The 23,411-nt window shown below is 38.0% G+C and overlaps 1 protein-coding gene across 34 annotated transcripts in view; it reads right to left on the bottom strand.

Annotated features, from left to right (window-relative positions):
* PTPRM (protein tyrosine phosphatase receptor type M) overlaps positions 1–23,411 on the bottom strand; it is an 866,690-nt gene that overhangs the window by 334,010 nt on the left and 509,269 nt on the right. For all 34 annotated transcript variants that reach the window (XM_054243977.2, XM_078347758.1, XM_002757062.6 and 31 more), the window contains one exon: positions 6,019–6,327. In XM_054243977.2, coding sequence (XP_054099952.2) covers positions 6,019–6,327 — 309 coding nt within the window. The remainder of the gene's footprint in view (positions 1–6,018; positions 6,328–23,411) is intronic.

The following is a 23,411-nucleotide window of genomic DNA, read 5'->3' on the forward strand; positions in this document are numbered from 1 at the left end:
AAGTTATAACCATAACACTGAATGACAAAAGCATGCCGAAAATATATATGAACTATTGTACTAGTATATCTCTTAAAATACATACAACGTAGATGCTGATGTAGATGAAATAACAATTTAGTCTTTAAACATTATTTTATTTGTTAATACTGTACATTATTTGAGGGAAGTTTGATGCCATTTTCAAAACTTAAAATATATAACACCTTATAAGTTTGAAAGAAAAATCTAACGAAAGTGAAGATGTTACCTGCCAATTTTCTATAAAATAATATTCAGTATTATATTATAATCCCATCATCATTTTAAATGTAGTTTTTGAGTATGCTTCATGTTATATACAATTTAGTGTATTAGTATGTGTATGCTATTTACAAAATAGCTATACTGTTTATAAATATGCGTATGTTTTGGGGTGCATGATCGAACTGTCTGGTGATGAAGTGAATGACAAATAAGTGGTCAGAGAGAACTCAAACATCCCAATTTCAAAACTTACTGCAAAGCTACAGTAATCAAGACAGTGTGGTGTTGGCATAAGGAGATACATACATATATATATATATATATATATATGGAATAGATCTGAGGATCCCAATACTCAAGAAGCCCTTACATTTGCAGTAAATTAATTTTTAGTAAGAGTACCAGGAAAATTCCATAAGGATAGAATAATCTTTTCAATCAATGCTACTGCTACAACTGGATAAACCACGCACACAAGAATGAAATTGGATTTTTAACTCCCACTATATATAATGATTAAATCTGAATAGTTTAAAGATTTAACTGGAAGAACAAAAACTATAAAACTCTTAAATAAAGCATACATGTAAATCTTTATTACCTTTGCTCAGGCCACAATTTCTTACACATGACACCAAAAGCAAAAGCAATCAAAGAAAATCTAGATAAACTATACATTATCATAATGAAAACCTTCCGGGTATCAAAGGGAATTATTAAGAAAAGACAAGACACAGAATGGGAGAGGGTTTCTGCATATCACATATATGATAAGAGATTTGTAATCTAGAATATGAAAGGAACTATATTAAAACCCAATGATAGGATAACAAATATTATAATTAGAAATGGGCAAAGGACCTGAATAAACAGTTCTCCAAAAAAGATACAAAAATAGTCAATAAGCAAAGGAAACAATGCTCAGTATCATTAGCTAGAAAGAAAGTGTAAATCAAAACCCCAATGAGATATCATCTCATACCCACTAGCATTACTATAATGAAAAAAACATGATAACAAGTGTGGCAAGAAGGAAGAGTAATCAGAAACCCCACACCCTGTTGGAGGGAGGGTGAAGTTAGGCAGCTACTTTGAAAACACTTTGGCAGTGCCTCAGTTGGTTAAACAGAGGTAGATTTACAACATAACCCAACAATTTCACTCCTAGATATGTACTCAGGACAAGTGAAAAAATGTCAATTCAAAAACTTGTTCATGAATATTCATAGCATTATTCATAATAGCCAAAAAGTGAAAACAATCCAAATATTTATCAAATCGTGAATGGACAAACTTTTTAAACTTTTTAAAAAGGGGTTGGAAATAATGTTTTAGATTGTGAGAGGATACAAATAGCTTTTTAATGACTGCTAAGACTACCATAGATTGGAAAGACTGCCTAGAATTTCAAAAGGACTCATAGATAGTATGCCTTTTTTGAGATGAGGAGCTACTTTTATGTAAATGTAGAAAAATTACACTTATTCCAATTAAAGTCAAGTGTTGTTTGGCAGAAAAAGAATACCGATTCGTAAGGGAGGCCTGGGTTCTGATTTAAGATTATCCAGTTATTAAATTATGCAATTTGAATAAATCATTGAACCTCTTTAGGTATCATTTGCTTCATTCTTAAAGTGAAGTTGGATTAAGTTGATTTTTTGTTATTTGGAAATAGGGTCTTGCTCTGTCATCTGGGCTGGAGTGTAGTGGCGCTATCATTGCTCACTGCAGCCTCAACCTCCCAGGTTTAAGTGATCTCTCACCTCAACCTTCTGAGTAGCTGGGACCACAGGTATGCACCATATGCTGGCTCATTTATTTTTACTTTCTGTAGTGATGGGGTCTCACTATGTTTCCCAGGTTGGTCTCCAGCTCCTGGGCTCAAGTGATCCCCTCCTGCCTTGGCCTCCCAAAGTTCTGGGATTATAGGCATGAGTCACTATACCCAGCCAAGTTAATTCTAATATTTACATCCTTAATAGCACATAAATATAAAGATAATTGTTAGTCCTATGTTGAAGAAATTTATATACAACCACATTGAAGCAACAAAAAAACATTAAAAATGGACTGGGCGCAGTGGCTCAAGCCTGTAATCCCAGCACTTTGGGGGGCCAAGGTGGGTGGATCACGAGGTCAAGAGATCGAGACCATCCTGGTCAACATGGTGAAACCCTGTCACTACTAAAAATACAAAAAATTAGCTGGGCATGGTGGCGCGTGCCTGTAATCCCAGCTACTCACGAGGCTGACGCAGGAGAATTGCCTGAACCCAGGAAGCGGAGGTGGCAGTGAGCCGAGATCATGCCATTGCACTCCAGCCTGGGTAACAAGAGTGAAACTCGGTCTAAAAAAAAAAAAAAATTAAAAATGACAACACTCATGAGTTCTAAGAAAAATTTGGATTCCCAGCTCTGAGACTAAAATATTCATCATAATTAGAAGTTGAACTAAAACAGGCCATGCCTGAGAACACTCGACTAAGTCTATTTCTCTTAACCTCAACAGTGTTTATGATGAGGTCATCCTCAGTTTTCTCACAGCATCAACATAACTAGGATGAGTGACTCTATTTTGTGATAATATTTCTTATTTGAAAATATTAATCCATGTGCACATGTAAAGAAGGTTAAGAGTTAGAAAAAACGTATCTTCATTTCATTCAGTTAGCATAAAAGAAAATACTAACTGCACTACGACATAGAAGGTATTCAAAATCATATTAGGCAGAGGATATCTTAGAAGGATGAACTTATCAGAATGTATTGGTGGAGACCCTGTGATAGACGGCAGTGGAATAGTTGACAGGAAACCGTAAGGGGGATTCAGATAATCACTTTAAGGTTAGGAAAAGACAAAATTAAAACAGTATTAATAAATAATTAATAGACTATTCATTAAATTAGAGAGTACAGTACCTCATAGTAACTTAGGTCTAGTACCTATTTTTAGAAGTTCTGGGAATTAAGAATCTGGGATATAAAGCCATAATATCAAAGCTTGTACAACTTATCCCTGGACTGTACAGGATTTTATTAACATTAACAAAATGTAATTTTTTTCCACACAATTTCTGGTGAAATAAACTATATTTCTATAAAAGTACTATACTACAATACAACTCACAATGTTCAATGAATTGTAACCTTTGGTAATGGATAAACAAAGTGATTCACCAATTCGTCTCTTTTCAAATTTTGTATTATTTGACAATTACTCTATTTCTTTTCTATCTCTGCCTTTTCTGAAGCCTTTTTTGGGGGGCAGGTAAGAAAATATAGCTTGAAATTCAAATTTTTTCTAATTAACGAAATGCTAGCGTGCTAGGAAAACAATAGATTTTTATTTGGAAATAATGTATGCTCCAGCTTCAGGGACTAGCAAGATAATTGAAAGAGTGATTCTGTCCTAATGTTTTGATGGAACTTAACAGAATTCCTAGCTCATAACAGTTCTCAATTTGAAACCAACAGTGTTCAATAGATTCATGCTTTAGCAATACATATCTGGAAATGACTGTATTTTATTTATCTCATTGATGTAGCCATTGTTGTTTATTAAAACATGAATTAAATACTTATCAACAATACTTTATTGTTTCATTTAATACAAAGTATTTGGGGTTTTTATTACTCAATATCATACACATTGCCATAGAAGAATAACAGGTGGTACTTCTTGTCAAGTAGTTTACAATAAAAAGAAAAAAATATATATAAATAGCATAATGAGGGAGAAAGGAAGAATCCTAATGAGTGGCTACGAATCATTGCAACACTAAGAAAGGCCCCAATCTGGCAGCTACAACCAGCTTTCCATGTAAATTTCTGTCCTACTGTAACTAAGAATTGTTATTATTCTCACTTCTCAGATCAAGAAATTGAGGGTCAGAGATTTAAGGATCTTATGAATACAAATAAGGTCAGATGGCTGTGTGTAACATGGACTAAAGAGCTGGAGACAGCTTAGTGAAGGACCTGATATGTGAGGAGAGCTTCAGTGAGGAGCAGAGTGGGTGAGCCTGAGAAGCCCCCAGGAGAGTCCCTGACTGGCTGAGGAGAACAATTAGGCAACCATGAGGAGCCCAGGATGGACAGAGTAGAACAGGGACCAGCATAGGGATGGCTTTGCAGAACAAGCTGCTGTGAAGGAGAAGTTATTCCTCCTAGAATATGAGCCAACAATATAGAAGACCTTGACAGCCAAGGCACTGGAATGAAGATTAAGTGGAAGAGCCACTGAAGACTCTTGTAGGAAGAGAGCCAAGATGAAAATGTATTTTTCAGATTAGTTAGTGAGGGAGCAGGTGGCGGGAGGAGCATTAGAATAGAAAAAAGCTAGAACCACAAAGAAAAGGTAGAAACAATTATAGAAATTTCAACATAAAATAATAAGGATTCGAACACAGTGGAAGTTGACAGAAAAGAACAATCTAAAACTTTGGAAGTAGAAACAACAGAAGTTAGGACAAGAGTCAATAGAGAAATGTAGGGCAGGAAGGAGCCAGCCGTGACTGGTTGACAATCTGGGTACCATCTTCTCCTCTCCTGGGAGATGAGAGAGAATTGGAAGAAACAGAGCTTCTGATGTCAACCTTGACTGAGTGGCTTCCATCAAACTTAGACTCCCTCTCAAACTACTGCTTGAGAGAAATCAACACAAACAGGACAGGAGGGACAATAACAGAGGAAAGAGGATGTACAGTGAGCACCTCATTTACTCTAGCTATTTCTATGTTTTCTTCTGTAGAAATATGCAGGTGGTGGGTAGGTAAAAACACTCAAAAATCCGTTTTTAGTTCTTTTAATGAAACAATAAAGTATCATTCTAAACATTTAACTCATGATGTAATCAATGGCCAAAATTACATTATCAGTTACATGAAGAAACAAAATCTTAACAACTACTTTTCTTAGGAATAGTCCATTCATTCATTTAATGGGCTTCCCATGTTCTTTGTCACTTACTTTGATGCTTGAAAAATGATTTTTAGGTCAACTGTATGATATACTATCACTGTATTTTATGTACTATATGAATACATCATTATATACAAGGGTTCCCTGTATCATCTGTGCAAAAGAACATTTATATCCATGTTATGAGATTCAAGACAACATTTTACTATTTTAAGTTATTATGAAGTTTCCTATATATTTGTCTTTTTGATGAGTTACTGGTGACATGCATGGTTTATTTGTTAAGTAGTAATTTATTAAAGTAATATCTAGTTTCAACATTATTCCTGTGGAGAAAAATGATCTATTTCATGACCACCAACTTAAAATTTCTCAAGACTGTGTTAAAAAGCAAGGACAGCCTCTATTTCGTACTGAATTTTTGTCTGAACTATGAAAAATGTTTCAGAATGTGAGTTAACTATATTTAGATAAGCATTTAATATAAATAACCTAATACCCCAAACAACAGTTTTTACATCCAATGCTTTTATATAAATAATCTAATATCCAAAACAATAATTTTTTCAGTGCAATGAAATAAAACTTGAATGAAGAACTATTGAGAGCAATATGGAATGATTATACATAGAAAAGTAACACGTGAGTAATAAAGAATGACATTTCTACATCTCTACTCCCTTTTCCCTCTTTCAATCAGCACTTAAGAATACAGAGTACAAATACATATTTGTGTTGTTCAACAATGTAAGTAATTCTTTCTTCCATCTTCACTGCAAAGATCTCAAAAGAAATAAAAGTTGCTTTTTGAAAGAAAAGGTTTTACATAAACATATCATTCAAAGCTACTCACGGTCTTCATCTGTCTGCACTATGAGTTCTTGGCTTTCCTTCCGGCCCTCTGGGTTCATGAGGATCAGTTTCACGCTGACATTGGTGTATGGTGACAGGTTAGTGATCGTGTGTTGAGGGTGTGAGTTTTCTGTATCCCAGCTTACTTCTTCTCGCACTTGTTCTTGTCCTCCAACTTGGTAACAGTAGTGGACAGTGAGATTATAACTATGGCAACGAGTTACATTATATCCAAATGGCTCCCAGCGGATAGTGATTTGCCGAGATTTGACCTCCACTACTTCTAGTTTCCTTGGGCCGCGCATGGGATCTATTAAGAAAATAAGACAAAAGAAAACATGAGAGAGAAGAAAGATAAAGGTTCAGGTCAAGCCCGAATGTCACATAGATTCCCACTTGTTCCCAACACCTGGTCTCATCTCCTTCCTGGATAGTAACATCCCTAAATCTTGGTTAGGCATTTGGCTACCCAGAGTAAACATGAAAGGTTCCATTATTTTCTTCAGACAAATGTGGCCATATGCATAAGTTCTGATGAATGGCATATAAGATGAAATGTCCAAAACAGTTTCTGAGTAGTGTTCTTAAAAGGCAGGGGGTCACCATCTTTGGTCCTTCTTCTTTCCTTTTAGCTGGAGGGAGCATATGATGTTTGGAGATCAGGCAGCCATGGTGAACCATGAAGCATGTGAATGTTAAAAATTCAAAGCAATGATGAAGGAGGAGCCAGGGTTTCTGATATCACAGAACTACCATACCAACCCTGACCGTCCTACTTCTAAACATTTCATTAGGAAAAATTAAATATTATCTTATTTGAGCCTCTTTTCCTTGGGTCTCTGTTAAAACAAACCAATCTTAACACTGATACATGTGTTTTATCTTTAAATGTTAATTTATAATTACTTAATTGAAAAGCATAAGAGTAAAAGCTTGAGAATTGTGCATGAAATAATATGATTAGAGAATATGTTGTTCTTGAATTTCAATCTGAATAGAATTCCACACAATCAATGCTAAAGTATTTCTTGCCCATTCACGACAACTTCTTGGTATTCTTCTTTTAGCCCAAGCTCAAGGTACAGTTTCAAGCTTAGAAATCATTTTATGAGACCAATATCATCCTGATACCAAAACCCGGCAGAGACCCAACAAGAAAAGAAAACTTCAGGCCAATATCCATGATGAACATAGACGCAAAAATCTTCAATAAAATATTGGCAAGCCTATTGCAACAGCAAATCAAAAAACTTATCTATCATGATCAAGTAGGATTCATCCTGGGGATACAAGGCTGGTTCAACAAACTCAAGTCTATAAACGTAATTCACCACATAAACAGAACCAAAAACAAAAACCACATGATTATCTCAATTGACGCAGAGAAGGCATTCGACAAAATTCAACAGCCCTTTTTGCTAAAAACCCTCAATAAACTCGGTATCGATGGAACGTATCTCAAAGTAATAAAAGCTATTTATGACAAACCAACAGCCAATATCATACTGAATGGGCAAAAACTGGAAGCATTCCCTTTGAAATCCGGCACTAGACAAGGATGCCCTCTTTCACCACTCCTATTCAATATAGTACTGGAAGTTCTAGCCATAGCAATCAGGCAAGAAAAAGAAATAAAGGGTATTCAAATAGGAAAGGTGGAAGCCAAATTGTCTCTATTTGAAGATGACATGATAGTATACCTAGAAGACCCCATCGCCTCAGCCCCAAAACTCCTGAAACGGATAAGCAACTTCAGCAAAGTCTCAGGATATAAAATCAATGTGCAAAAATCACAAGCATTCCTCTACACGAGTAACAGACTTAAAGAAAGCCAAATCAAGAACAAACTGCCATTCACAATTGCTACAAAAAGAATAAAATACCTAGGAATACAACTCACAAGGAACGTAAGGGACCTCTTCAAAGAAAACTACAAACCACTGCTCAACGAAATAAGAGAGGACCCAAACAGATGGAGAAACATTCCATGTTCATGGTTAGGAAGAATTAATATCGTGAAAATGGCTATACTGCCCAAAGTAATTTACAGAATCAATGCTATCCCCATCAAGCTACCATTGACTTTCTTCACAGAACTGGAAAAAACCACCATGAACTTCATATGGAACCAAAAGAGAGCCCGCATAGCCAAGTCAATTCTAAGCAAAAAGAACACAGTGGGGGGCATCACACTACTGGATTTCAAACTATACTATAAGGCTACAGTAATCAAAACAGCATGGGACTGGTACCAAAACAGAGACATAGACCAATGGAACAAAACAGAGGCATCGGAGGCAACACAACCTATCTACAACCATGCAATCTTTGATAAACCTGACAAAAACAAGCAAGGGGGAAAGGATTCCCTGTTTAACAAATGGTGTTGGGAAAACTGGCTAGCCATGTGCAGAAAGCAGAAACTGGACCCCTTCCTGACACCTTACACTAAAATTAACTCCAGATGGTTTAAAGACTTAAACATAAGACCTGGCACCATAAAAACCCTAGAAGGAAATCTAGGCAAAACCATCCAGGACATAGGAGTAGGCAAGGACTTCATGAACAAAACACCAAAAACATTGGCAACAAAAGCCAAAATAGACAAATAGGACCTAATCAAACTCCACAGCTTCTGCACGGCAAAAGAAACAGTCACTAGAGTGAATCGGCAACCAACGGAACCAGAAAAAATTGTAGCAGTTTACCCATCTGACAAAGGGCTGATATCCAGAATTTACAAAGAACTCAAACAGATTTACAGGAAAAAAACAAACAAGCCCATTCAAAAGTGGGCAAAGGATATGAACAGACACTTTACGAAAGATGACATATATGAGGCCAACAATCATATGAAAAAATGCTCATCGTCACTGGTCATCAGAGAGATGCAAATCAAAACCACATTGAGATACCATCTCACGCCAGTTAGAATGGCGATCATTAAAAAATCTGGAGACAACAGATGCTGGAGAGGATGTGGAGAAAAAGGAACACTTTTACACTGTTGGTGGGAGTGTAAATTAGTTCAACCATTGTGGAAGACAATGTGGCGATTCCTCAAGGCCTTAGAAATAGAAATTCCATTTGACCCAGCAATCCCATTACTGGGTATATATCCAAAGGACTATAAATCGTTCTACTATAAGGACACATGCACACGAATGTTCATTGCAGCACTGTTTACAATAGCAAAGACCTGGAATCAACCCAAATGCCCATCGATGATAGACTGGATTGGGAAAATGTGGCACATATACACCATGGAATATTATGCAACAATCAGAAATGATGAGTTTGTGTCGTTTGTAGGAACATGGATGAATCTGGAGAATATCATTCTCAGCAAACTGACACAAGAACAGAAAATGAAACACCGCATATTCTCACTCATAGGCGGGTGATGATAAATGAGAACACATGGACACAGAAAGGGGAGTACTAAACACTGGGGGTCTAATGGTGGGAAAAGGGGAGGGCCAGTGGGAGGGGGAGGTGGGGAGGAATAGCCTGGGGAGAAATGCCAAATGTGGGTGAAGGGGAGAAAGGAAGCAAAACACACTGCCATGTGTGTACATATGCAACTGTCTTGCATGTTCTGCACATGTACCCCAAAACCTAAAATGCAATAAAAAGTTAAAAAAAAAAGAAATCTAAATGACATGGAGAGAATATAAGCATTTTGGCATGGTTTAAAATAAAATACAAACCACCGCTCAAGAAAATAAGGGAGGGCACAAACACATGGAAAAACATTCCATGCTCATGAATAGGAGGAATCAATATCATGAAAATGGCCATAGTGCCCAAAGTAATTTATAGATTCTATGCTATCCCCATCAAGCGACCATTGACTATCTTTACAGAATTAGAAAAAAACTACTTTAAATTTCATATAGAACCAAAAAAGAGCCCATATAGCCAAGACAATCATAAGCAAAAAGAACAAAGCTGGAGGCATCATGCTACTTGACTTTAAACTATATTATAAGGCTAAAGTAACCAAAACAGCAAGGTACTGGAATCATAACAGATATATAGACCAATGGAACAGAACAGAGGCCTCAGAAATACACAAAACATCTACAACCATCTGATCTTTAACACACCTGACAAAAACAAGCAATGGGGAAAGGATTGCATATTTAATAAATGGTGCTGGAAAAACTGGCTAGCAATATGCAGAAAACTGAGACTGGACGCCTTTCTTATACCTTATGAAAATTAATTCAAGGTGGATTAAAAACTTAAATGTAAGTCCTAAAACCATAAAAACCCTGGAAGAAAACCTAGGCAATAACATTCAGGACACAGGCATGGGCAAAGACTTCATGACTAAAACACAAAGGCAATGGCAACAAAAACCAAAATTCACAAATGGGATCTAATTAAACTCTGGAGCTTCTGCACAGCAAAAGAAACTAACAGAGTGAACAGCCAACCTACCGAATGGGAGAAAATTTTCACAATCTATCCATCTGACAAAGGGCTAATATCCAGAATCTATAAGGAACTTAAAAAAATTTACAAGAAAAAAACAAATAACTTCATGAAATAGTGGGCAAAGGATATGAACAAACAGTTCTCAAAAGAAGACATTTATGTGGCCAACAAACATTTGAAAAGAAGCTCACCATCAGTGGTCATTAGAGAAATGAAAATCAAAACCACAATGAGATACCATCTCATGACAGTTAGAATGACGATCATTAAAAAAATCAGGAGACAACAGATGCTGGAGAGGAGGTGGAGAAATAGGAACACTTTTACACTGTTGGTGGGAGTGCAAATTAGTTCAACCATTGTGGAAGACAGTGTGGCAATCCCTCAAGGATCTAGAAATAGAAATACCATTTGGTCCAGCAATCCCATGACTGGGTATATATCCAAAGGATTACAAATCATTCTACTATAAAGACACATGCACATTTATGTTTACTGCAGCACTATTCACAATAGCAAAGACTTGGAACCAACCCAGATGCCCATCAATGATAGAATGGATAAAGAAAATGTGGCACATATATACCATGGAATAGTATGTAGCCATAAAAAAGGATGAGTCCACGTCCCTTGCAGGGACATGGGTGAAGCTAGAAACCATCATTCTCAGCAGACTAACAGAAGAACAGAAAACCAAACACCATATGTTCTCACTCTTAAGTGAGAGTTGAACAATGAGAACAAACACATTGACACAGGGAGAGGAACATCACACACCGGGGCTTGTCAGGGGTGGGGGGCTAGAGGAATAGCATTCAGAAAAATACCTAATGTAGATGACGGGTTGACGGGTGCAGCAAACCACCTTGGTACATGCATACCTATGTAACAAACCTGCATGTTCTGCACATGTATCCCAGAACGTATAGTATTTAAAAAAATGGATAAAAATCTTGTGGTTAAAAAACTGATAAAAGCTTGGGGTTAACAAAATAAAATATATGCAGACAAAGGTTAAATTTGTTTATCAAATAATGATGAAAATAAATACTACTACATAAATAACATTTACTGAGCACTTATAATGTACCATGCACTGCTACAAAAAATTTAGCATTCAGAAGTTTAGGAAAAGCCTAACCTAAAATGTTCTGCATTGCACATCCATAGATCATTTGATTCCTAATTGTGATGTTTTGCTTGTCTGAAGTGTGCTCACCAAATATGAATGTAAAGAGATATTGTTGAGAAGAGACAATAAACTTGAGATATAAAAGCTACACTTTATTGCACAATTACTATGTGTAAGTTGCTTTCTATATATTCCCTATTCCTTAAAATAGCCCTGTAAATATTTTTATTTCTAATATATAAAGATAAAAATTGTGACCAAGTTAGGCTCAATAACTTGATCAGGGTCAGAGTTTGCTGTGGCACTTGAATTTAGATCTGACAACTACAAATAATGCTGCTCCCACTCTACTGTGGTTCTCTACGAAACTAAAGAGAATCAGGTAAAAAGAAATCAGGATATTAAAGATACTAAGACTCTACCTAAAACATGCCCAAAGAATGTACAATATAATAAAGATCCAATGTATTCAAACTTGAGACAAAAGTGCTGAGAGGAATTCTTCTCCCTTTTCCTCTAATTCATAGAAGCAAGGATCAAGGTCATATTCCCCAATTCAGCTGTACCAGAGAGCACGGCCTGCACTTCAGGGTGCTGCAAACTTATCTGGACTATCGTTGAAGTTCACTTCTTGATTCTTATTTGTACATAAATTCCTTGTGTCTGTTTTCTCCATCATTTATGCCATAGAGAAAACTTAAAATCCCTTTTTACCTACAACCCCTGGCAAATGAAAATGTTTAAAGTGGAATAATGTTAAATATGCAATGTAGAATTTATCAGATACCTGCTGTAATCATAAAATGGAATTAATAAAGATCATTCATGCTACTCTGTCCTGTAATAAATCTAAGAACCAAGGATGGAAACTCCACCAAGAAATCGTGAGAGGCATTCTCATTGAATGTTCCTTATTACAAAATTAATATTTTATATTTTAATTACTTCTGTAGGGAAAATGTCATAAATAAATTATTTAGAAATAACATTGAAGGTTTCTTTTTTGCCAGATTAGTAACTTTTACAACTTAAGGGAAATGTCTAATTTTATATAATGGTTCATTATTTGAATGTTCATAAAAACTTCTAGTAAGCTCCAGATCCCTTATACATAAACAGATCAACATGTGTCCCTTCTTGCTTTTTCTTATTAATCACAGGTCTCCTATTCATCACAGGACTGTTCTAACACATTTTCTTAAGATTTTCATCAATTTTACTGAATAATAAAATGACTAAAGTCTTCAGATACTAGTTTAAACAAGAAGCACAGTTCTAACTTAATTTCAATGGAAAACTTTTTTCCACTGCATAAATAAGTCTGCATCATTCAGTATTACTTAGCCAAAAAAATATATACTTAAATTCAGTCCCAGCATTAAAAACAAAGGCTTCTGTCTGTCTACTGGTCAAGTTTTCTTGAAACGTGCACTACTTTTCTCTGTGAGTACCTTTTAGAATTCCATCACAGTAAAATTATGTCTCAAAGTTCCCATACATTTGCCAAATACTATAGCTAAGCCTAACACAAACATGACAAAGACTCTAAATTCCCTATTGTCATGAGTGGTAATCAGACTGGAGACAGAGGCTGTATGAGGTTTAAATCTTAGATGAAAAGAGGGTGGCACTCACTGCCTTGCATCTTTACATAAAGCAAAACTACAGTCAATCAAAGCAAAACTGTCTTACAAATACTCGCTTCTGCAGAGTATTTTCCTTTGTGCCCTCTGTGAGCTTTTGACTATGGCCTATAGTTCTGCTGTGTCTAATAATGTGCTGCTATCAACACGGCAGGGTCAATATCAATGGGGGTAGGAAGGGTCACATCAACATAGGATAGGGATGAAGGCCTCTTTGACTCTGATTGCTGAACACTTCTCCCATTTGTCAAAAGCTTACAGGAGAAGTTGAATCAACACCATGACACAGGGACAGATGGAGTACTGTCATTTTATCTTAGCAAGGTCCAAATGCAAAGTTAAGTGTGTTGGGGAAATGGATGGTAAAGAAGATACATACAGTAGCATAAATGAAATTCCGTGTGCTACCATGTACTTCTGACAGTAGCCTCCTTTAATGATAGTATTGATAGGCTATGCCCAATGACTAAGGAAATCTGAAAACTCTTTTAACTCATACTAAGCAAACTGCTTGATTTCAATGTTTCTTCTTTTTCTGCCATTCTGCAGTTAAATTCTGATCCAGCAATCGATTTATAATAATTACATCTTAAGTTAGTGTTTTATAATACCTTCGTTTTCAATGTTTCTGCAGAACGATTTCCGTTAGTGTGCTGCTAACTGTGAATGAGGCATTCCACAGGGACATTTACTCTAGTGAGTTATGCTGATGATCACTAACACTCTGAAGGGCATCACTTTAGAAATATGACACATTGTAGGAAACAAATGGCAACTTCATAACCAGAAATGTGTAATTTTGGTAGGCTAACTGGAACTCACACTGCATTTCTGGGAGTAGAATACAAACACTGCCCACCGAAATATTGGCATAGCATTACAAGCACTGTGTGTACAATATAAATCTCTTACAGTTAGATAACAGGGTAATAAATTGTTTTCATAGGACCACTAGTTGTAGGAAATTTCTCCTCTTTTCTCACAATCCTGAAAATGCTATTGAGGATGGAATCGATTCCAAGGCCATTTTTCTTCACACTCACACCTTCTGGCGACACTGATGTCTCTCCACTTCCCTGAAAGGGTATCATGACAGGCCCCATTGGCAAGAATATCAGACCAGGCATTCCACTGTGGGCCACTGACTCATGATAAGAGATGAGAATGTCTTCCCTATGGACGAGTGTACTGGCTGTCTCACCGGAAGCTCAGTGAGCTCTTATCAACTCACCCACTGATGCCTGCAGCATTTTTCATTTTGTTCTTTTTCTGCCAGCTTGAGCCAGGTTTCCAGCAGAGAAGTCTGCCAGTTGCAGTCCTGACCTCAGGGACCAGCAAGCCTACTTCTAGCCTCCAGCACTTCAGCATCCTATTTAATCAGTGATCCTGGCTCCTTCTACACTCAGTCCTGTTTTTCTATGAGTAAGGGCAAAACTGACTGATAGGATCAATTTCCATTGCAGGTTCAATTCACAGCTCATTTCTTTGGAACTCTGCACTTTACCTTCTATTACTACTACAGTGCTTTTTCAGAAACTCAATTTCAGAACCTATGAGAGATATTTGGGTGTAATTTTAGGATCCTGTCATGGATAATAAAAAACACAGATTATAACCATGCTCCTGCTAACAGGTTTCTCTTTTCTACCTCTCCCTGCACTCTACGGAGGTCTATTACGATAAAGAGAATAACAACCACAATGGCATGGTGGGCACCTTCAGGACATCCAGCTATTGTACTTCTGCCCCACCAGTCACACTAGAGGGTGACAAAATAATAAAGCAATAGCTACCTTTAATTTACTATGTAGTGAAATCAGAGCAAATAGCAAATAGCTGAGTAGCTAATATCATAGTGGCCTACCCCCAAATTCAGTATTCCTAAGTAGTAACGATTCCAGGTACACGGCCTTCTTTTTAGGTGCGGTAGCTAAAGGTTTTCAATTTGTCAATGCTTTCCAGAGTTTAAACACTATCTTGTCAGTCAAGCTGAAATTGTTGGAATACAACAATCTTTCATTTACACTGCCCTACAGTCATCTATGTATTTGTGTGGTAACTGAATGAATTTAAACTTATCCCAAGAACTATACAAATATGAATAGTTTTTTTCCTCCAGAATACTTTTCATAGATATCACAGTTTGTCATAATTAGAACCAAAAAATTCCCTTGGAAACAATCTGTTTTTCTTAAATAAATCATACAATCCTATATAAGGGAGAATAGTGTCTTTCAAACAAACAGGCCAAATTTCAAAAACAGCACTCGTTTAAGAGAAGGAAAAAAATAGTCTTGTAGACTAAATGAAGGAAAGTGTAACAATGCCAAAGTCTACACAAAATCATTCTACTCTATTTGTTGGTTGGACATGGACATAGTTTCACGATGTCTTTCATGTGTTCTAAATGCTGGTTTGAACTTGGCCTAAATTGTAAAGGTAAATAAGCTACTTCCCCCATCTTGCTGGGAAACAGACTACTCAGAAAGCAACTAAACCATTTAAATTTAAATTTTCATCACATTAGAGAACTAGAATTCCTACTCACATTTTATAGCAAATGTGCAGGATTATCTTACATGATAAAACGTCTAGGATATACACTTATGGTAAAAACCCAGCTCTCAGGTAAAGGAGAACAAAGTCCACAACTGACAACCTAGATAGAGGGAGCACTCTCTAGCGGTATTAGGTAATGCCGAAGAGCAGTGTGTACAAATGCTTTCCTTAGTTCTTGGTTTGGTTTGCACATTTAATAAATAAAGTAAAAGAATACATACCAGACCCTGGGCTAGTCATCCAAGGTACCTGGTTTCAAAATAATTCCACCAAGTATTTCAGGATAATATTTTATTTAAATATATTTTATTGCACTTCAGGTTCTGGGGTAAATGGGCAAAACATGCAGGATTGTTGCATAGGTACATACATGGCAATGTGGTTTGCTGCCTCCATCCTCTTGTCACCTACATCTGGCATTTCTCCCCATGTTATCCCTCCCCAACCTCTCTGCCCCCAGCTGTCCCTCCCCTATTCCCCAACAACAGACCATAGCCTGTGATGCTCCTCTCCCTGCATCCATGTGTTCTCATTGTTCAACACCTGCCTATAAGTGAGACCTTGCGGTGTTTGATTTTCTGCTCTTGTGTCAGTTTGCTAAGAATGATGTTTCCCAGATTCATCCATGTCCCTATAAAGGACAAGAATTGACTGGTTTTAATGGCTGCATAGTATTCCATGGTGTATATGTGTCACATTTTCCTTGTTCAGTCTATCATCGATGGGCATTTGAGTTGGTTCCAGGTCTTTGCTATTGTGAACAGTGCTGCAATGAACATTTATATGCATGTGTCCTTATAGTAGAACGATTTATAATCCTTTGGATATACACCCAGTAATGGTATTGCTGGGTCAAATGGAATTTCTATTTCTAGGTCCTTGAGAAATAATTTACACTCCCACCAACAGTGTGGAAGTATTCCTATTTCTCCACATCCTCTCCAGCATCTGTTGTCTCCAGATATTTTAATGATCGTCATTCTAACTGGCATGAGATGGTATCTCAATGTGGTTTTGATTTGCATTTCTCTAATGTCCAGTGATGGTGAGCTGTTTTTCATATTTTTGTTGGCCTCATAAATGTCTTCTTTTGAAAAGTGTCTGTTCATGTCCTTCACCCACTTTTGAAGGGGTTTGTTTGTTTTTTTCTTATAAATCTGCTTTAGTTCTTTGTAGATTCTGGATATTAACCCTTTGTCAGATGGGTAGATTGCAAAAATTTTTTCCGATTCTATTGGTTGCCAGTTCACTCAAATGATTGTTTCTTTTGCTGTACAGAAGCTCTGGAGTTTAATTAGATCCCATTTGTCTATTTCGGCTTTTATTGCCAATGCTTTTAGTGTTTTAATCATGAAGTCTTTGCCTATGCTTATGTCCTGAATGGTTTTGCCTAGGTTTTCTTCTAGGGTTTTTATCGTGTTAGGCCTTATGTTTAAGTCTTAATCCATCTAGAGTTAATTTTAGTGTAAGGTATCAGGAAGGGATCCAGTTTCTGCTTTCTACATACCGCTAGCCAGTTTTCCAAACACCATTTATTAAACAGGGAATCCTTTCTCCATTGCTTGTTTTTGTTAGTTTGTTAAAGATCAGATGGTTGTAGATGTGTGGCATTGCTTCCGAGGCCTCTGTTCTGTTTCCTTGGTCTTTATCACTGTTTTGGTACCAGTTCCATGCAATTTTGATTACTGTAGTCTTGTAGTATAGTTTGAAGTCAGGTAGTGTGATGCCTCCAGCTTTGTTGTTTTTGCTTAGGATTGTCTTGGCTATGGGGCTCTCTTTTAGTTCCATAGGAAGACTAAGGTGGTTTTTTTTCCAGTTCTGTGAAGGAGGTCATAGGTAGCTTGATGGGCATAGCATTGAACCTATAAGTTACTTTGGGCAGTATGGCCATTTTCACAATATTGATTCTTCCTAACCACGAGCATGGAATATTTTTCCATCTGTTTGTGTCCTCTCTTATTTCGTTGAGCAGTAATTTGTAGTTCTCCTTGAAGAGGGCTTTTACATCCTTTGTTGGTTGTATTCCTTTATTTGAAACCAATAAAGATGTTCTTGGTTTTGAAGAACATCTTTATTTCTGCCTTCATTTCATTGAGTTGCTGTATTCCTAGGTAATGTATTCTCTTTGTAGCAATTGTGAATGGTATTCATTCTCGATTCAACTGTAAGTCTGTTATTGGTGTATAGGAATGCTTGTGATTTCTGCACATTTATTTTGTATCCTGAGATTTTGCTGAAGTTGCTTATCAGTATCAGGAGATTTTGGGCTGAGATGATGGGGTCTTCTAAATATACAACCATGTCATCTGCAAATAGAGAAAATTTGACTTCCTCCTTTCCTAATTGAATACCCTTTATTTCTTTTTCTTGCCTGATTGCTCTGGCTAGAACTTCTAATAATATATTAACTACAAGTGGTGAGAGAGGGCAGCCTTGTCTAATGCCAGATTTCAAAGGGAATGCTTCCAGTTTGTGTTCATTCAGTATGATACTGGCTGTGGGTTTGTCATATATAGCTTTTATTATTTTGAGATACATTCCATCAATATCTAGTTTGTTGAGAGTTTTTAGCATAAAGGGCTTTTGAATTTAGATGAAGGCCTTCTCTGCATCTATTGAGATAATCATGTGGTTTTTGTCTTTGGTTCTGTTTATGCGGTGGATTACATTTATAGACTTGCATATGTTGAACCAGTCTTGCATCCCTGGGATGAAGACTACTTAATCGTGATGGATAAGCTTTTTGATGTGCTGTTGCAATCGGTTTGCCAGTATTTTATTGAAGATTATTGCATCTATGTTCATCATGGATATTGGCCTGAAGTCTTCTTTTTTTGTTGAGTCTCTGCCAGGTTTTGGTATCAGGATGATGTTGGTCTCATAAAATGATTCGGGAAGGATTCCCTCTTTTTGGATTATTTGGAATAGTTTCAGAAGGAGTGGTACCAGCTCCACTTTGTATGTCTGGTAGAATTCGGCTGTGAACCCATCTGGACCTGGGCTTTTTTTAGGTTGGTAGGCTATTAATTGCCACCTCACCTTCAGCCCTTGTTATTGGTTTATTCAGGGTTTCAACTTCTTCCTGGTTTAGGCGTGGGAGGGGTGCAACTGTCCAGGAATTTATCCATTTCTTCCAGGTTTACTAGTTTGTGTGCATAGAGTTGTTTATAGTAATCTCTGATGGTACCATGTTTGTATTTCTGTGGAATCAGAGATGTCCCCGTTATCATTTTTTATTGCATCTGTTTGACTATTCTCTCTTTTCTTTTTTATTAGTCTGGCTAGTGGTCTATTTTGTTGATCTTTTCAAAAAACCAGCTGCTGGATTTATTGATTTTTTGAAGGGTTTTTTTGTGTCTCTAACCCCTTCAGTTCTGCTCTGATCTTAGTTATTTCTTGTCCTCTGCTAGGTTTTGAGATTTTTTGATCTTGCTCCTTGCTCTTTCAATTTTGATGATAGGGTGTCCATTTAAGATCTCTCTTTGCAGGGGGAGGACTCAAGATGGCGCTGTAAGAACAACCCAGGATTGGAGTTCTCGTTGTGTCTGCGGAGAGGTGAGTCTGAGCTGCATTTCCAGACTGATCTTTGTTGCCCACGGAACGGGGAAATTCCCAAGTGAAGAGGAGACGTGGGACGCCAGGCAGATATTCCGCCTGGCGAAGCCGGCAGCCGGGGTGGCGGCGGCCGGCCCTACCCAGCGCTCCCCACAGGGCGCGCTTGTCCGGGTGCCCCGTTGAACTGGCAACCGGAGACGTGAGAGGGCTGGACTTGAGACTGAGCTAGACTTGGACAGTGGGCCAGCCCAGGGGATTGCAGGAACAGAGCGTTAGGGTTGGCCCAGTGGGATGAACAAAACCGCGATTTCAAACAAGCCCCGTGCAGACGGCCCGAGACGCTCTGAGGGGGAGGGGCGGCCACCATTCCCGAGGCAACCCACCCCAACTGAGATACACGCCCATTGCTGACGCAGCCAGCCGTTGCCGAGGCAACCCGTCCCTACTGAGATACACGCCCACTGCTGACGCAGCCTGCCGTTGCCGAGGCAAACCACTACAACAGAGAGACTCTGCCACAGGGCGTGGCAGAGAACAGCAGAACAACAGAGCCAGGGCGAGCCTCACAACAGCAGGGCGGAGCCTCGGCAAGCAAACAGTGGCTAGTCTGCGTCCTAGCTGGGCAGGACCTCAACGGAAATCCAAAAATAAAGCCCAAACCCCTCAACACAGAGCATTTGAGAAAAAAAAGGGTTTTTTTAATGAGCTCTGTTGCAGCAGAATCAAACATAGCAGCCTAACAGCGCTGAATGAACAACAGAGCTCACAGCTCAGCAATTAAGCCCCTATAAAGTACAAACTGTCTCCTCAAGTAGCTCCCTGACCCCTCTATATCCAAAAGACTGACATTAGGCAGGCACCATCCAGGGACAAAGATAGCAGAAAAAGAAACTGGTAGCATCCCTCGCTGTGCCACAGCTGCTAGAGGTGCACCCCAGACAAGCGGGGTCTGGAGCGGACCTCAGCAGTCATACAGCGAAGGGGCTAGACTGGTAGAAGGAAAACCAAGCAACAGAAATACTTCATCAAAAACATTCAGGGTGTCCACTCAGAGACCCAATCGAAAAGTCAGCAACTATGCAGACGACCAGTGGACAAATCCACAAAGATGGGAAGAAACCAGCGCAAAAAGGAGGAAAACACCCGAAACCAGAACACCTCGCCTCCTAGAAAGGACCAAAACTCCTCACCAGCAAGGGAACAAAGCTGGACGGAGAATGACTGCGACGAAATGACGGAATTAGACTTCAGAAGATGGATAATGAGAAACTTTTGTGAGCTAAAAGATCATGTATTAAATCAATGCAAAGAAACTAAGAACCTTGAAAAAAGATTTGAAAAAAGATTCGAGAAAATGATAACAAGAATGGATAACTTAGAGAGGAATATGAATGAATTAAAGGAGGTGAAAAACACAATACGAGAACTTTGCGAAGCATGCACAAGTTTCAATAGCCGAACTGACCAAGCAGAAGAAAGAATATCTGAAGTCGAAGACCAACTCAATGAAATAAAACAAGAAACCAAGATTAGAGAAAAAAGCGCAAAAAGAAATGAACAAAGTCTCCAAGAAATGTGGGACTATGTGAAAAGACCTAACCTACGTTTGATAGGTGTACCAGAAGGGGACGAAGAGAATGAATCCAAGCTGGAAAATACTCTTCAGGACATCATCCAGGAAAATTTCCCCCACCTAGCAAGACAGGCCAACACTCAATTGCAGGAAATTCAGAGAACAGCACAAAGATATTCCGCAAGAAGAGCAACCCCAAGGCACATAATCGTCAGATTCAATAGGGTTGAAATAAAGGAGAGAATACTAAGGGCAGCCAGAGAGAAAGGTCGGGTCACCCACAAAGGGAAGCCCATCAGACTCACAGCAGATCTCTCGGCAGAAATACTACAAGCCAGAAGAGAGTGGGGGCCAATATTCAACATTCTTAAAGAAAAGAACTTTCAACCCAGAATTTCATATTCAGCCAAACTGAGCTTCAGAAGTGAAGGAAAAATAAAATCCTTTGCGAACAAGCAAGTACTCAGAGATTTTGTCACCACTAGGCCTGCTTTACAAGAGCTCCTAAAAGAGGCACTACACATAGAAAGGATCAATCAGTACCAGCCATTCCAAAATCACACTGAATGCTAAAGAGCATCAACATAATGAAGAATCTACAACAACTAACAGGCAAAACAGCCACTTAGCATCAAAATGGCAGTATCAAATTCACACATAACAATATTAACCCTAAATGTAAATGGACTAAATGCACCAATCAAAAGACACAGACTGGCAAATTGGATAAAAATCCAAAACCCATCAGTGTGCTGTATCCAGGAAACCCATCTCACATGCAAGGATACACAAAGGTTCAAAATAAAGGGATGGAGGAAGATTTACCAAGCAAATGGAGAGCAAAAAAAAACAGGAGTTGCAATTCTCATCTCTGATAAAATAGACTTTAAAGCAACAAAGATAAAAAGAGACAAAGAAGGCCATTACATAATGGTAAAAGGATCAATACAACAAGAAGAGCTAATGATCCTAAACATATATGGACCCAGTGCAGGAGCACCCAGATACATAAGGCAAGTTCTTAAGGACTTACAAAAGGACTTAGACTCCCACACAATAATAGTGGGAGACTTTAACACTCCACTGTCAATACTAGACAGATCAACCAGACATAAAATCAACAAGGATATCCAGGGCTTGAACTCAGACCTGGAGCAAGCAAACCTGATAGACATTTACAGAACTCTCCACCCCAAATCCACAGAATACACATTCTTCTCAGCACCACGTCACACCTACTCTAAAATTGACCACATAATTGGAAGTAAAGCACTGCTCAACAAATGCAAAACAACTGAAATCATAACAAACAGCCTCTCAGACCATAGTGCAATCAAGTTAGAACTCAGAATTCAGAAACAGACCCAGAACGGCACAGCTTCATGGAAACTGAAAAACTGGCTCTTGAATGTTGACTGGGTAAACAATGAAATGAAGGCAGAAATAAAGAAGTTCTTTGAAACCAATGAGAACGAAGACACAACGTGCCAGAACCTCTGGGACACATTTAAAGCAGTCTCTAGAGGAAAGTATATAGCAATAAGTGCCCATATGAGGAGAATGGAGAGATCCAGAATTGACACCCTATCATCCAAATTGAAAGAGCTAGAGGAGCAAGATCAAAAAAACTCAAAACCCAGCAGAAGACAAGAAATAATTAAGATCAGAGCTGAGCTGAAGGAGATTGAGACACGAAAAACCCTTCAAAAAATCAATAGATCCAAGAGCTGGTTTTTTGAAAAGATCAACAAAATAGACAGACCACTAGCCAGATTGATTAAAAAGAAAAGAGAGAACAACCAAATATATGCAATAAAAAATGATACAGGGGAAATCACCACAGATTACACAGAAATTCAAACCATCATCAGAGAATATTACAAACAACTCTATGCGCATAAACTAGTAAACCTGGAAGAAATGGATAAATTCCTGGATTCCTGTGTCCTCCCAAGCCTAAACCAGGAGGAAGCTGAAACTATGAATAGACCAATAACAAGGTCTGAAGTTGAGGCAGCAATTAAGAGCCTACCACACAAAAAAAGCCCAGGTCCAGACGGGTTCACAGCCGAATTCTACCAGACACACAAGGAAGAGCTGGTACCATTTCTTCTAAAACTATTTCAAACAATCCAAAAAGAGGGAATCCTTCCCACATCATTTTATGAGACCAACGTCATTCTGATACCAAAACCCAGCAGAGACCCAACAAGAAAAGAAAACTTCAGGCCAATATCCATGATGAACATAGATGCAAAAATCTTCAATAAAATATTGGCAAGCTGAATGCAACAGCAAATCAAAAAACTTATTCATCATGATCAAGTAGGATTCATCCGGGGATGCAAGGCTGGTTGAACATACGCAAGTCTATCAACGTAATTCATCACATAAACAGAACCAAAAACAAAAACCACATGATTATCTCAATTGACGCAGAGAAGGCATTTGACAAAATTCAACAGCCCTTTATGCTAAAAACCCTCAAT

This window comes from Callithrix jacchus, chromosome 13 (genome assembly GCF_049354715.1).
Source record: "Callithrix jacchus isolate 240 chromosome 13, calJac240_pri, whole genome shotgun sequence".
NCBI lineage: Eukaryota > Metazoa > Chordata > Mammalia > Primates > Cebidae > Callithrix > Callithrix jacchus.